This window comes from Vipera ursinii, assembly GCF_947247035.1.
Source record: "Vipera ursinii genome assembly, chromosome: Z".
NCBI classification, from domain to species: Eukaryota; Metazoa; Chordata; class Lepidosauria; order Squamata; family Viperidae; genus Vipera; species Vipera ursinii.
In genome coordinates, this window is record NC_139517.1 from 16,965,783 (window position 1) to 16,982,443 (window position 16,661).

The 16,661-nt window shown below is 43.3% G+C and overlaps 1 protein-coding gene and 1 long non-coding RNA gene across 2 annotated transcripts; one reads left to right on the forward strand and one right to left on the reverse strand.

Moving 5' to 3' along the window:
* Positions 1 to 774: 774 nt before the first annotated feature.
* On the reverse strand, positions 775 to 13,990 carry LOC310648668. Its single transcript, XR_014494128.1, has 3 exons — positions 13,904 to 13,990; positions 11,690 to 11,782; positions 775 to 855 (listed from the first exon to the last, which is right to left on the reverse strand). It is a non-coding gene; the product is annotated as an uncharacterized lncRNA (long non-coding RNA).
* On the forward strand, positions 11,690 to 15,885 carry LENG9 (leukocyte receptor cluster member 9). The gene is made up of 2 exons (XM_083376586.1): positions 11,690 to 11,802; positions 14,006 to 15,885. The coding sequence occupies exon 2, from the start codon at positions 14,008 to 14,010 to the stop codon at positions 15,505 to 15,507; it is 1,500 nt and encodes a 499-aa protein (XP_083232712.1). The 5' UTR covers positions 11,690 to 11,802; positions 14,006 to 14,007; the 3' UTR covers positions 15,508 to 15,885.
* The last annotated feature ends 776 nt before the right edge of the window (positions 15,886 to 16,661 follow it).

Genomic DNA, 16,661 nt, shown 5'->3' on the forward strand with positions numbered 1-16,661 from the left:
TTAAAGCTGTGATGGGGTTGGGTGGTAAGGCAGGGTTGCATCCGTAGATAGCATCTCTATCCAATGTGAACTGGATAACTTTTTAAACCAGGTGCGTTTAAGTTAATACAATTCAGTGGGCTGGAAGCGGCAATAACTGGACAGGGATTTATACTGGCCAACATATTTTTGAACAACACTTTTATAATCACCCAGATCCATCAAATTAATAGCTTGTTCTTTTGCCCATCAGTTATTACTTTTACATTCTTTTTTTAAAGTGATATTCTGTTACAGCTGTCTTGGCTTCCCTAAACTGCCCTGCGGGAACGTTGCCAACTCATTTTTGGAAGTTAATAGTAAACAGTTGGGAAACAAATCTGCTTGCCTCTGTACACATGCAGAGGTGGTGGTACAGCTGTAGATTTGTTTGTGCTAAATGTAAGAATACTTATATAGAAATAATGCCTTCCCCTTACTGTACCCCTTGGTTCTGCCCATAAACTTTGTCCATCCTTCTGTTCCTACTCTAGATCTGACTATCGGCTCCTTAGGGCATTGTTTCTCAGTTTTGGCAACTTTGAGATGTGTGGACTTCACCCCCCCCCCAGAATTCCCCAGCCAACATCTTAAAGTAGCCAAGGTTGAGAAAAGCTGTCTTAGAGATTGCTTACAGATGGATCTAATCTATATGTTCCTTGATTCCACCGTGTTTCTGCTTTTGTGTTCTTACTCCCGAACACATTATTTATCGTAATGGGAAAGGTATATAGAACTGTAATGTATAGGGCCTTACCTGAAGTATTTACCTGCTACAAAAAGGAAAAGTTGTTTTTATTGCCAGAGTGAATGTGTTACCTCCTCCTGTCTCTCTGCCTAAACGGGACAAGATTTAAATATGTCAGAATTAAAGTAGAATAAAGGTGCCCAGCACATTACAACTGACATTGCTACAAGATAAGGTAATGATCTCAACCTTAGCATCTTTAAGATGAGTCGCCTTCAGCTCCCAGAATTTCCCCAGCCAACATGGGAATTGAAATCCACTTCTGGGACTTGACGCCCACTGCTTTTAAAGTTGCTAAGGTTGAGGAAACACTGAGATAAGATATGTATCATCCGTGGCCCCCAGACATTTTGGATGTAGCCAATGAACTTCTCCAGAAGTTGATGCTGTGTTGTACTTTTTAATATAAGAAAGAAGGAAGAAATACTTAATTTCAGAGAGAGAGCATTCATGCAAGCTCGTGTTTTGTTTAAAATGCAATATTTTTGTCTGGCTTTGAGAGCGCATGCCAATTAAAAAGCCAGATGCATCCTTCTGATCATAAAGAGCTAAATGCCTTTGCGGTAGTTCTCAGTTACTTACCTTCTATGGAGATTCTCAGTCATCCAGGTCATGGTTGTCCCAAAGGTGGTTTTTCAAGAGGCAACTGGACTTTCTTTGTTTTGGCTTGAAGACATTTCACTTCTCATTCAAGGAGCTTCTTCAGTTCTGAGAAGCAAACGTCTTCATGGAAGAACAAAGGAAGGCCAGCTGCTTCTTGAAAAAGCACCTTTGGCATTAAACCTCTAGTATAGCACCAGACATGTTTGATTAATCTCTGCTTTTTTTTTTTTTTGCAAAGGAGACAGGTCGAGTGTGGATGGGGGAGTGGGAAAGACTGTTTAAGTTGTGACCATGTTTTTGTGTCACGTATCGTTTCTTAGCTTTCTTGGCGACGGTGGGAAACATGCTTTTTTTAGTTTTCTTTTGCTGGATCCCATGTCCCAGCAAGCAGTTTCAAGACTGGAAGTGAACATAGTGGTACTGGTGTTTCTTAGCTGAAGAATGTAAGTTGGGGCAGGGGGTATCAGAGAAACTTAAGGAAATGGAGGTTCTCCATCATTTGGAATTCTCCATGTCAGGTATAAGAAGAGTTTTAATGTTTGAGGACTGACTGGTTGGGTTTTCCAGGAAGTAACGTACAGACAGTTTCAACAGAGCGAGTCCCATAATTGATGTTGGTCAATCCTCAGATTTATTATGGGTGGAGATATCTTCCAACTACAGCCAACTACAAACAGGAGCTTAGCTGAAGAGTGTTTCATCAGATAATCACAATATACTATCAGCTATTGCTCCAAATATTTAGTGCATCAGTTCTCATTTATAGCAGGAGACTGCTCTGGAATTTTGGTTTTCAACAACGGGTTCCCTGAAAGTAACAGGACGATAGAAGTGTGATGCTATTTATGAAGATGACAAATAAAAATATTGGGATGACCAAGAGGTAAAAGGAGGGGGAGGGGAGTAAAGATATGGGTGTGTCTGTTGCAAAGTTACAGCTCCACTGTTTTATTCTTCTTTACTGGGTGATGCCACCCACCTAACATAAGCTACAGTTCCTAAAAGCAGTATATCTGCATTGTGAAGATACTCCGAAAGAGGAGTGGGTTTCTAATTCGTATAAAAAGAAATTTAAAAAAATGCGTCCCATGTATCAGGTTGGAGTTAAAAGTGGGTTCTTGAGTGGTGAAGATTACAGCATTCAAAACTCTCAGTCCTGTGAGCATGACAGATGTGGTAATCCAAGCTATCTAGATCAGAGGTCCCCAACCTTGGCAACTTGTAAGATCTGTGGACTTCAAAGGCTGGGGAATTGTGGGAGTTGAAGTCCACAGGTCTTAAAGTTGCCAAGGTTGGGGACCCTTGATGTAGAGGGCTTGGCCCCAATGTATATTGTATCCCCAATTTGCTCCTCTACTTATCTCCATGTTAAAATAGGAAAACCTGGACATTCCCACCCCCTGTGAGTGTGTTTTATCTCTGTGATATGATTTGAAAGGTGTTCCATTAATGAGGTTTGGTTACTGACTACAAACGAGATTGGGGCTGGCCTCTGATCTCCAGTTTCCTTTGGAAGAATAAAACCACCCGTTTGCTATGATTCTCTACTACGTGGATTCATTTCCAAACCTCGCCCTCCCCGTCCAAGATTTAATTCCGAAACCTACTTCTTAGATCCCCACAGATTCTTAGATTTTTATTATTATTATTATATTATTTTTTCAATAATCCTTGCGACGGATGTAGCAAGATGGCTCTGTGTACATTACATTTATCATTTTGTAATAGCTCATTTTATGAGATTGCTATGTAAGAGAATGTCTATACAGCCTCCCTCTTGATGTGTTTAACTATCAGCCTACTACTACTATCAGACTATTTGTACAGGGACCAAAAAGTGTTTGATATTTCTTGTAATTAAAATTAAATTAGTTTCGGATGCTTTTCTTTCATAAGTAAAGGTAAAGGTGCCCCCACACATGCGTGCTAGTCGTTTCCAGCTCTAGGGGCCGGTGCTCATCTCCGTTTCAAAGCCGAAGAGCCAGCGCTTGTCCGAGGACGTCTCCGTGGTCATGTGGCTGGCATGACTAGACGCCAAAGGCGCACGGAACGCTGTTACCTTCCCACCAGAGTGGTCTCTATTTATCTACTTGCATTTTTACGTGCTTTCGAACTGCTAGGTTGGCAGAAGCTGGGACGCGTAACAGGCGCTCACTCTGTTATGTGGCATTCGGGATTCGACCCGACCATCTGATTGACAAGCTCAGCGTCCTAACCCACTGAGCCACCGCGTCCCTTTTCTTTCATATCTGATACCTATTCCTACCAGACTCTGCTATCACTGACTGGTTTGTGGAAGGAGTTCTAGATCTGCTCAAGGGTGGGGTTTCTGGCACGGAAGAAGAATTACAGCTAGTCTTCAACTTACGACTATAGCAATAGCACTTAGATGTATACAGTATACCGCTTTATGGTGCTTTACAAACCTCTTTAAGCGGTTTGCAGGGTCAGCCTATTGCCCCCAACCATCTGGGTCCTCATTTTACTGACCTTGGAAGGATGGAAGGTTGAGTTAACCCTGAGCTGGTCAGAATCGAACTGCTGGCATTGGACAGAGTTAGCCTGCAATGCTACTGCATTCTGACCACTGGGCCTCCATGACCATAAGTGAGCCCCAAATTTCTCTTGCTAAGCAAGACAGTTATTAAGTGAGTTTTGGCTCATTTTATGACCTTTTTGCCACAGTTAAGTGAATCACGCAACTGTTAAGTTAGTAACACTTACTAAGTGATTCTGGCTTCCCATTGACCTGGCTTGTCAGAAGGTTGCAAAAAGTTATCACATGACCCCGGGACACTGCAACCGTCATATAAATATGAGTCAATTGCCAAGCATCCAAATTTTAATCACATGACCGTGGGGGTGCTGCAATTGTTGTATGTGTGAAAAACAGCCACAAGTACCTTTTTTCCCCCCCAGTGCCACTGTAATTCTCTAAATTATTTTAAGTCGAGGACTACCTGTAAAACAGTATTCCAAGTCAAGGTATATTAAACCCAAACCAAGCCAGGATATTTTGGAATCTTGCTCAGCATTTTACAGATCTTCTTGACTTTGGTTTCCTTTCCTGCATACCAGTAATCATTATGCAGGTCATCTTCGACTTACAACAGTTCATTTAGTGAGCAAAGTTACAACAACACCGAAAAAAGTGACTTACGATCATTTTTCACACTTAACTACTATTGCAGCATCCCCAGGGTCAGGTGATCAAAACCCAGATGCTTGGCAACTGACATTTGCAGTGTCCCAGGGTCACATGATCGTCTGGCAAGCAAAGTCAATGGGGAAGCCAGCTTTACTTAACAACCGTGTTACTGATTTAACAGCTGCAGTGATTCACTTAACAACTGTGGCAAGAAAGGTCATAAAACGGGGCCCAATTCACTTTAACAACTGTCTCCCTTACCAGCAGAATTTCTGGCCTCACTGGTGGCTCTTAAGTCGAGGACTGCTTGTCCCGAATGAACTTTTGGAACCAGCCATTTTTATGGAAATTACACCTGCTGCTCCTGATCCACCCTGACGTTGATCAACTAATGTGATTCCTCCCCATGGGCGGCATCTCCTCACAGTGGCAGTAGATCTCGCAGTCTCCCATTTCCCTCTTAGTTGAACAACAACAACAAAAAAGCAAAACTGAGATTGCTCTGTAGGCACTCTTAGCAGTTGGAGTTGCCATTAATATATATATATATATATATATCGAAATATGGTAGCTTCTGTTATCAAACAAATTCTCTGCTCCTACTGAACGTAATCTAATGTCCAGCACTTTACCACTTCCCCTATTGGCTCTGTAAGTAACTGGATAGACGGGTTGACTTTTTGATCAGGAATGTGATCAAAGCATCTTCAAAGCTTCTGTCACTGAGTCACTGTCCTTCCTAGTACTATGACTGGATACTTGCCAGAAACTCAACTAAGCATGGCCCAACATTGGCTGTAAAACAGATTTATTTTATGACAGAGAGAGAGAGAGAGAGAGAATGAACCCTGGGTGGGAAGCACAAAGAAAAAAAAGCAGACAGGCAGTTGTCTTTCTCTGAAGACTGTTATGATGTTAGCGCTGGCCTAGAAACCGAGTTCTAGTCTTGCGTTAGCCATTAAAGCCGGCTGGGTGGCTGGGTCAATCAATAAGACTATGTGAGTTCTAGTTCAGCCTTAAGCATGAAAGCTGGTTGGGTGACTTTGGGCCAATCGCCAGGAGATGGTGAGTTCTAGTTCTGTCTTAGGTATGAAAGCTAGCTGGATGACTTTGGGCTAATCCTTCTCTTTCAACGCAACCCACCTCACAGGGTTGTTGTGGGAAAATAGCAGGAGGAAGGAATAGGTATGTGGGCTGCCTTGAGTTACTTCTAAAGTAATAAAGGCGGGTTAAAATTCTAATTAATAAAAATGTGTAGGGCAGACTAGTTGAGCCCATTACGCTATTCTGGCATTCAGAAGCTGGTTCTGACGAAGCCAGCAGGCCCAAGGGAGGGGAAGGTTAATTTTGGCTAAAGTTGAATCAACAAGGTCATAATTGTCTGCCCTGATACCTGGTAGTTATTCTGGGTATCAGCCATGCTCCTTTTATTGCCTGCTCTCTAATCCTATCAAAATGCCAGCTGGGGATATCAGGAATCAGACCTGCAGCCATATCGTAATGCTGGATCTTTTCTTCAGTATGGGTTCGTATTTTTAACCAGGCACACAAATGCACCGATGACCCTTGAAAAGGCTTTGCAACAGAGGGGAAGTTTTTGCCTCACCTGATTGGCTCAGCACTATGGGTTTTCTAGCCGTGCCTGGACTAAGGGACAGGCTGGTGTCACGCACCCAGTCTTAAAGGCCTCACACTTCCTGTGGCTGGGCCCAGCCCTCCCCACAGCTGCTTGTCATTTGCAAAGCATTTCCTTCATTTCCGATGGTCAGACCGCGGAATGCCAACATCTGAGTGGTAAGCACAAAGTCAGGAGCAATGCAAGGAGTTGCAAAGCAGACCTATTGGAGGGGCGGTGAGAGATGAATAGTAAGTACTCTTTGGATCCAGCTGAATATCGGGTGTGTGTGTGTGTGTGTGTGTGAAGGGAGAGTGGAAGAAGATAGAAGAGAGGAAAATAGGAGAAAAGTGGCTAAAAAACTGACAGAGAATACCCACAGTACACTATACTCAGTGTTTCTCAACCTTGGCCACTTTAAGACATGTGGACTTCAACTCCCAGAATTCCACAGCCAGCATGGATGGGTATGGGGAAACACCCTGGTTGAAAAAGACCCCTCATAGCTCTGGTGGGTATTAATATCTGGATTCATTTACTGAGCTTGCATTGGTTGAATCAGGCCATAACTCTTAGCCACCATGGCTGTAGATAAACTTCAGGACCAAACATTAGTTTTCAAGCAGGAAGCAGCAATGACATTCACATCCCAGCTTCTTTTTGTCAGCCAGCTGAACCAGAATGGCTACGCTGTGACCCAGCAGGATGCCGTTTTCGTTCCTTAACAAAGTTTCCCTTCCCAATAAGTAAGCGAGATGGGAATATTCATGGACGTGGTCAAAAAAGTCAAAATGGCAGCCACAATGGTTTATTTATTTATTAAATTCATATGCCACCCATCTCACTATCAAGCAACTCTGAGTAGCTTACAATGTCATAAACAATGATACAAAGCAATTAAAGAATAGCAACAGCACTTAGACTTATATACGGCTTCACAGTGTTTTATAGAATCAGCATATGGACCCCAACCATCTGGGTCCTCATTTCGCCAACCTCGGAAGGATGGACGGCTGAGTCAATCTTGAGCCAGTCGAGATCGAACTTCTGGCAGTGGGCAGAGTTAGCCTGCAATACGGCATTCTAACCACTGTGCCACCACGGCTAAGTTGTGGTTTTAAAAACATTAAAATATTGGGCATTCAAATTAAAACATTAAAATTAACCCACAAACCGAATGAAAGAACCAATTTAATTGGAGTTTAATTGAAGCAGCCTGGGGTTTTTTTGTGTTGCACCTACAGTGGAGCCACACTGGCCACTATCTTTTTATTTTGACTTTTGACTACACGTTTTTGGATTCTGATGACCACACTCTGTAGATATTCTGGTGTGAGAACTTTGAGAAGCAGGCTGGATGACAGTTTTAGGGAGGAGGAGATGGGTTTTAAAACAAGCTTCAGCATTTGCCACCAATCAAGGCTTGGATTTCCCCTCCAGCCCCATTCCCACAACAACGGGGATCAGATCAGAAAGAAAAAAATGTTGGCTGATTAGGTTGCCTTCCCCATTTCCAGCTGCAACGTGTCTCTGGAGCCTTATCTGGAGTGCTGGTGCCTCCGTTTGCCGGTCAATTCCAGCTGTGAATTTCCTGTTGGAGGATAAACAGGGCAGCTGGAGGGTGGGAGGGGGGCCTGGCTGACACAGGCCAGGCCTGACAGGATGAAGGAAACCATTACAAAAGGCAACCTGTGAAACACACCATCTGCGGGTTGGCTGACGGGAGACAAATCTTCTCCCATTTCAATAACGAAGGGTCCAAGTTTTGTTCCAAACATTTTGATGAAAAATATGCAACCTCCTCTCTAGAAAAACTGGCCCGTGTTTTGTTTGTGGGGGAAACTTTCCCAAAAGTCTGTGGGTGAAGGAGGCAGCCATATACAGATCATTGTGTGGGGAGGGTTCGTGACTCAGCTACCCCTATGGTGCCCCCTCCCTTGCCTTCATTCAAAGGTTCAATAACCCAAGATTTCAATAATGAAGGCTGAAAAAAAGTTAAGAAAATGAGTGGGAGGATCTTGGGAGGACTGTTCTCTATGATCAAACACAATATTGCTAGCTGTGGCTGCTTCCTGCTTGTACTTGTTCTAGGAGAGCCATGCAGGCAGTCCTCCACTTACGACCGCAATTGGCCCTAAAATTTCTGTCGCTAAGCAAGACTTGTAAAGTGATTTTTAATTTAATTTAATAATTTAATTTGTATACCGCCCTTCTCTCCCGAAGGACTCAGGGCAGTGAACAGGGCAATATATAGTAAAAAACAGAATACAAAAATTAAAAAGTGATTAAACCATTATGCCCGTAATAATTAATAATTAATTTTGCCCCATTTTACAATCTTTCTTGCCACATATGTTAAGTGAATCACTGCCGTTGTTAAATTAGAAACACGGTTATTAAGTGAATCTGGCTTCCCCATTGACTTTGCCTGTCAGGAAAAAGGATCACATGACCCCAGGACACTGCAAACGTCATAAACATGAGTCTGTTGTCAAGCTTCTGAATTTTGATCACATGACCATGAAGGTGCTTGCAACGGTGGTAAGTGTGAAAAATGATCATAAGTGATTTTTTTCAGTGCCCTTGTAACTTTGTCACTAAGCGCATGGTCAAAGACCACCTGTAGTAGCAACAAAAATCAGGAAGAGTCTAGTAACCCCTTTTCCAATTAACACATTTTATTAAAAGGCAAAAGTTTTTGTGAGCTGAAGCTGTGTTGAGGCTAGACTAGTGTTACTCAGCCTCGGCAACTTGAAGACCTGTGAACTTCAACTCCCAGAATTCCCCAGCCAGCATATTTGTTTAGTCATTCTGTTATTCAATTTCTATAGTCGTGCATCTCAATCAATGACTCTGAGTGGCGATGCTGGCTAGGGGAATTCTGGGAGTGGAAGTCCACAGATTTTCATGTTGCCAAGGTTGAGAAACACTGAACTAGACCGATGCAGGATTTGTAGACATCGATCTAGCCAGTCCCATCATCTCCCTAAAATGAGCTGCAGTTCTTCAAACACATTCTAATAAATGTGTTATTTGGAAAAGGTGCAACCAGATTCTGATTTTGTTTGTTTGCACACATGTATTTCCTTGTTTTAGCCATTGAATTTCTAGGCTGTAAACAATCCAGATCAAAAGCATGCAATGGCTAATCCAGATCAAAAGCATGCAATGGCTAATCCAGATCAAAAGGATACAAAGGCTAATCCAGATCAAAAGGATACAATGGAGGCTAAGGAGGTTCTAGACTTGTCTACCCCAATCTGTTACCCTCCAGAGGGAAAGGCCATTGCTGCAATTTCATAACCATGCATGTAGAGGATTATGGGAGCTGCAGTCCAAGGCATTGTGTGGCAGGCACATGGTAGGGAAGGGATCCTGGCTAATCAGGGTGGCCGCCTACTGACCTACAAGCATAACATTTAAGAGCTTCTTTGAGTTGTTATTTGTCTCTGAAATCCATACTTGAAATTCCAAGGACAGGGGTCTTAAAGTTGCAAAGTTTGAACAATACTGTTCCAGATGTTTTATTACAACAGAAGAAGCCCTATTTTTCAACAGAAGTTGAGAGAACTTCTATGCAAGTTTAAGGCCTAAGAAGAAAATGTTTTGAGAACAGCAAAAGAATGTTGATTTTGGAAAGTTAATGGGGTAGATTGCCGTGAAAAAAACCCCATTTCCTGGGGGTTGTTTTAAAATTTTATAAAACGAGTATATGAAGATTTTGAAATTAATTGTAAGAAATACTCACCAGGGAAAGTTTGTTGATTGGAAAATAAACAAATGATAACAGGGGGCTTGAAGGTTGACTAGAGGGAACCAGAGAGAATTAACAGATCCAATTAAAGGAGAAGAGTCTCATTAATACAATGGAACAATATTATTTGACTATAGAAGAAATAAAGGCTGCTCGGGAACTATCTATTCATAAATTCTTACAAGATTGTCTGACACAGGTAGTCCTCAACTTACGATCACAACTGAGGTCCAAATTTGTATCGCTAAGCAAGGCAGCTGTTAAATGACTTTTGCCCCATTTTATGACCTTTCTTGCCACAATTGTTAAGTAAATCACTGCAGTTGTTAAGTTAGCAACACGGTTGTTAAGTTAATCTGGCTTCCCCATTGACTTTGTGATCACATGACTGCAGGACACTGCAACTGTCATAAATACATGCCAGTTGTCAAGCATCCAAACTTTGATCACGTGTTCATGGTGAAGCTGCAATGATCATAAGTGTGAAAAACGGTGATAAATCACGTTTTTCCAGTGCCTTTGTAACTTTGAACAGTCTGCTCAGGATAATCAGTTTGGTCTAAAGCAGGCATGTCAAGCTGCCAGCCCATGGGCCGGATGCGTCACGCCAAAACCGCATCCACCCCATTGCCAGCAATGGGGAAAAAGTTGCGATGCGTCGCACGACGTTGACATGCCTGGTCTAGAGGTTAAGGTGCTGGCCTAGAACCAGGAGACAGTGAGTTCTAGTCCCATCTAAAGCAGCTGGGTGACTTTGGGCCAGTGTTTCTCTCTCAGTCCAACCCACCTCACAGAGTTGTGGGGAAAACAGAAGGAGGAAGGAATAACAACAACAACAACAACAATGTTGGAAGGGACCTTGGAAGTCATTCTAGTCCAACCCCCTGCTCAGGCAGGAGACCCTATACCATTTCAGACAAATGGCTGTCCAGTCTCTTCTTGAAAACTTCCAGTGTTGGAGCATTCACCACTTCTGGAGGCAGGTTGTTCCACTGGTTAATTGTTCTAACTGTCAGGAAGTTTCTCCTTAGTTCTAGGTTGCTTCTCTCTTTGGTTAGTTTCCATGCATTGCTTCCTGTCCTGCCTTCAGGTGCTTTGGAGAATAGCTTGACTCCCTCTTCTTTGTGGCAGCCCCTGAGATATTGGAACACTGCTATCATGTTCCCCCTCGTCCTTCTCTTCATTAAACTAGACATACCCAATTCCAGCAACCGTTCCTTATATGTTTTAGCCCCCAGCCTGAAGTTAAGTATGCTTGCCACCTTGAGTTATAAAGCAATAAAGTCAGGATAAAAATCAAATAAATAATAACCAAGTAACTCCCAGGGCAGAACCAAGTTCATCAGGTCTGTCTGTCTGTCTGTCTGTCTGTCTGTCTGTCTGTCTGTCTGTCTGTCTATCTATCTATCTATCTATCTATCTATCTATCTATCTATCTATCTATCTATCTATCTATCTATCTATCTATCATCTATCTATCAATCTATCAATCTATTATCTATCTATCTATCTATCTATCTATCTATCTATCTATCTATCTATCTATCTATCTATCTATCTATCTATCTATCTATCTATCTATCTATCTATCTATCATCTATCTATCTATCTATCTATCCCTAACCCTTTTCCCCTTTGCTTTGGGAAGCGGATCCAAGGCAGCGATCGATTGCAAATAAGGTCTGCGTTGAGCTGGTGGAGCATTGCCCTCTGCTGGCTTTGACGTGAAAATGGGCCCAACCCGTGAATACCCCCACAATGCTTTTCAGTTGTTTGCCAGTTCCTTCCTTGTTTTCCACTTACGAGAAACGGGACGAGGTAATCAGAGGCGGCGGCAGGGAGCGGTGGCTTCGGGCACCCAGACCGGGTTTCGCCGAAACTCAGACCCGGAAGCGTCTGTGGGAGATCTGAGAAAGGTAGGAGATTTCTCCCATAACTCGGTCCACTTCCCTGCTGCTTTTGATTTTTAAAAAGTGCGAGGAGGGACATTTTAGGCCAACCTTTAAATAGCATTAGCACCTTATCAGGGGAGGACACATGAGTTGAGTGGGACCAGCAAAGTGACTTAAAAAATGAGCTCATGCCTTCAGTTTCCTCTAGTAATAATTATCCTTTTATCAAACTTAAATGCTTGCCCGACTCTGGGTGGTTCACAACAATCAAAGAAGGTACAATAAAACATAAAAGATTGCAAATGTGATGAACTACACAGGAACGGTGGACCGGATACTTTTGTCAAAATTCATTAAAACTTGGTTTAGAAATTTGTTCTGTGTTACCTGAACTCTGGTGTTCGGTGTTTTGTTTTATCACCTCAGCTACTTTAAAATGTCCCGGTTTCAGATCTGGGAATTGGAAGCCTGCACATCTTATTGCCGAGGTTGAAAAACATTGGGACTCGAGGGAAAACGGTGACTGTTAAACTACTTTGTCTACGGTGTCTTTAGGCCCACATTAAAAAATAAATAAAAAGAAAGATTGAATTTCATCAAGGTGGTTGAAAAACCGTGAGGTGTGGACATATTGTACAGATGACAATTAGCAGTGGAGGTTAATGCCTTGGATTCCCAAATCTCTGAAAAACCCAGCATCTTTGATAAAGAAGAGGGCCTTGAATTGGGAGGCTTTAATCCGAGACATTAACAGAGCAGGATCATTCACTGGTGTCCATTACTGTAGCATGTTCAATAAGCGTCTCCATGGGAGAAGATTGGCACGCATCTGAATTTGGATTTGATGTCAGACTTCCTGGTTCATGATTCATCATCACATTGCCAGGGGTAGGCAACCTCGGCTAATACAGTGCTAGGCTGCATTAACAGAGGGATAGAATCAAGATCACATCAAGTACTAATACCACTTTACAATGCCTTGGTAAGGCCACACCTGGAATACTGCATCCAGTTTTGGTCACCACGATGTAAAAAAGATGTCGAGACTCTAGAAAGGGTACAGAGAAGAACAACAAAGATGATTGGGGGACTGGAGGCTAAAACATATAGGGAACGGTTGCTGGAATTGGGTATGTCTAGTTTAATGAAGAGAAGGGTGAGGGGTGACATGATAGCAGTGTTCCAATATCTCCGGGGCTGCCACAAAGAAGAGGGAGTCAAGCTATTCTCCAAAGCACCTGAAAGCAGGACAAGAAACAACGGATGGAAACTAGTCAAGGAGAGGAGCAACCTAGAACTAAGGAGAAACTTCCTGACAGTTAGAACAACTAACCAGTGGAACAACCTGCCTCCAGAAGCTGTGAATGCTCCAACACTGGAAGTTTTTAAGAAGAGACTGGACAGCCATTTGTCTGAAATGGTATAGGGTTTCCTGCCTGAGCAGGGGGTTGGACTAGATGACCTCCAAGGTCCCTTCCAACAACATCATCATCATCATTATTATTATTATTATTATTATTATTATTATTATTATTATTATTATTATTATTATTATTATTATTATTATATAATATATATATAAAGTTGGAAGGGACCTTGGAGGTCATCTAGTCCAACCCCCTGCTCAGGCAGGAAACCCTATACCATTTCAGATCCGTTGCTTCTTGTCCTGCTTTCAGGTGCTTTGGAGAATAGCTTGACTCCCTCTTCTTTGTGGTAGCCCCTGAGATATTGGAACACTGCTATCATGTCACCCCTCACCCTTCTCTTCATTAAACTACACATACCCAATTCCAGCAACCGTTCCCTATATGTTTTAGCCTCCAGCTAAATAATAATAATAATAATAATAATAATAATAATAATAATAATAATAATAATAATAATTTTTTATTATTATTATTATTATTATTATTATTATTATTATTATTATTATTATTATTATTATTATTATTATATGATTCATGGACTTCAACTCCCAGAATTCCTGAGTCAGCATAGCTGACTCAGGCATTCTGGGAGTTGAAGTCCATGAGTCATAAAAGAGCTGAGGTTGCCTACCCCCAGCCTAGAGCCATTACATTTGCCCTTAATGCGAGTTGCTCAGCTCGACAGTCCCACTCACCCCGTAATTTCTCTGCTACTATGAACTGTCTCCGGGACAGCAAGTGAAACTGGATGTAGTCAGCCTTTCGTTCTTCTGATTTTAATTCTTTCTCCCATTCAGTGATGGATGAGTCGGCTGTCTCCTCTGAAAAGGACGTCACTGACCACTCTTCGGACGGTCTTCTGGAAGCATTGGGAGATCCAGACTCCTCCTTGACCGGAGAGTCCTCTCCTAATATCAACCCTCCCTGTCGTTTTTTCTTGGAGGGACGCTGCCGTTTTGGTGCCCGCTGCCAAAATTACCATCCTGGTGATGTTGGTGAGGTTCGTTTAAAAGATCCTGGACCTGTCCGCCTTCCTTCCTCGCAGCTCGCAGAAGGGAAGAAACCTGCCATGAAAACAGCTGAGGATGTCATTTCTCGACTCCTCTGGGATACACAGGTGCCTGCTGAGAAGTTCTCGATCGGCTACCTTGACCGGTTCTTGGGGATCTTAGAAGAATCTTTTACTTCTTTCTCGTGGGAGGATCTAGCTTCAGTTGGTCCTGGCGTACTGGCTATCCCAAAACATAGGATCCAGTATTTTAAATATAGAGACCGTGTGGTTTGGGACAAAGCCAGTCGCACTGACGACGTTTTTGGCTCCACGGGAAGTGGGAAAACCATCTTAGAAGCGATGAAGGAAGAAGACGACGCCCAGGCCGCGAAGGAAATATCGGGACTTCCAAATAGCCTCCAAGTTGAAGGAGAGGCGGATGGGAATTCACCCAAAGAGAAGGAGTTGGACGGGACAGGCTGTGGGCAGAAGTTAGCGACGGCTTTGGGGGAAGCTGGGGAAAATTTGGAGCTGGTTGGAGACAGGTCCTTCTACCAAGAAGGAAAAGTGTCCGGCAAAGTAAAGGAGAGGGAGGCGGTTAACGCTGAAGAATTCAAACATGCTTGCACTGTCGGAATAGAAAATGAAACGGTGATGGTGGAGAAAGAACACGTGGAGTTGGAGAGGAGGAGAGGGAGCAGCTCCTATCTGAAGGAGCGCCCCACCCATTTCATAGCTATCCCGATTACCAGCCCAGAAATCCGGGAAGCCGCGAAACATTTCCAGGAGGCTCTGTGTGCCGTCAGCTCCGACTTCACTCCCTACTGTGTGCCTGGAGCTACGCTGCATGTCACCCTTTGCCTGCTGCACTTGGACACCCCTGAAGAAATCCACAAAGCGATGATGGCTCTGGAAGAACTTCAGGCTGGTTTTCAGCGACTGCTGCCCCCAGTCTTGCTTCTCTCCTTCCGTCGTCTGGAGTCTTTTAATTCACGGGTTTTGTACTTGGCACCAGACCCTGTACCCCAATTGGGAGCCCTGGCTCAAAGTCTGGAAGACGCCTTCACCCAAAAGGGCTTGGCTGTGATTTGCCCTCCCTCCAAAGGGAAGTTCCATTTGACTGTCGTGAAGGTCCCACCTAGGAAGGGGATGCCACGGCTCCCATCCGGTTTGGCTTGGGCTCCTACGGTGGAGGAGTTAGGTGTCCAAGCAGTAGAGTCCGTGGGTTTTTATGAGGTAGGAAAAGGCAAAAGAACCGATCACGTGTACGTCAGCATACTGAAATTGGATTTATATGGAGGAAGTTGAACTGAACTGGAGATGCCTCCCAAATGAACGTCTTACTCTTTAGAAAAAGACAACGCACAGGGCTGGGCAACTTGAAGCTGTATGGACTTCATCTCCCAGAATTCCCCAGCAGCATCTGTTTGGAGCACTTTAACTACAACTGTAATGGAACAGTTGATCAAATTGGGGCAGGGGAGAAAAAAAAAGAACAGGAGCATTGTGGTAACACTAATGATATTTTTTTTTTGCCTTATTTGATTTCAACAGATGAATAATGCACAATAAAGGTGTAATGTTTTTAACAATCCCTTTCCAGATACTTTTAGATAGGGTTATAAGTATGTTGGGTCTCTAGAGACTCCCTTTGCATTGATACTGGAAATGAAGGAAAACGGGGCTACATCTTTTCCTGGAATTGTGTAATTGCTGTCTACATATGATCGTAGGAAAGGACATCTGCTTTAAGGTGTTGCAGACAAATGTCGTATTTGTAGCTCCAAGGCTGCTTCTGATAAATCCAACATGCTAACCAACTCTGAAAAAAAGACCTTGATGCATACATGCTAAAAAGGTGCTACAAAGGGCCTATTGAGATACTGGAATTTATCTGTATTAAACCAAAGGTTGCAAAGGTGGAGGAGAAAGTTGTTGTTGTTAGCTGCGAAGTCGTGTCCGACCCATCGCAACCCTATGGACAACGTTCCTCCAGGCCTTCCTGTTCTCTACCATCTTCTGGAGTCCATTTAAGCTCACGCCTACTGCTTCAGTGACTCCATCCAGCCACCTCATTCTCTGTCGTCCCCTTCTTCTCTTGCCCTCCACCTTTCCCAGCATTAGGCTCTTCTCCAGTGAGTCCTTCCTTCTCATTAGGTGGCCAAAGTATTTGAGTTTCAACTTCAGGATCTGGCCTTCTAAAGAGCAGTCAGGGTTGATCTCCTCTAGGACTGACCGGTTTGATCGCCTTGCAGTCCAAGGGACTCGCAGGAGTCTTCTCCTGCACCATAGTTCAAAGGCCTCAATTCTTTGGCGCTCAGCCTTTCTTATGGTCCAACTTTCACTGCCATACATTGCAACTGGGAAGACCATAGCCTTGACTATACGCACTTTTGTTGACAGGGTGATGTCTCTGCTTTTTAGTGTGCTGTCAGATTTGCCATGGCTTTCCTCCCAAGGAG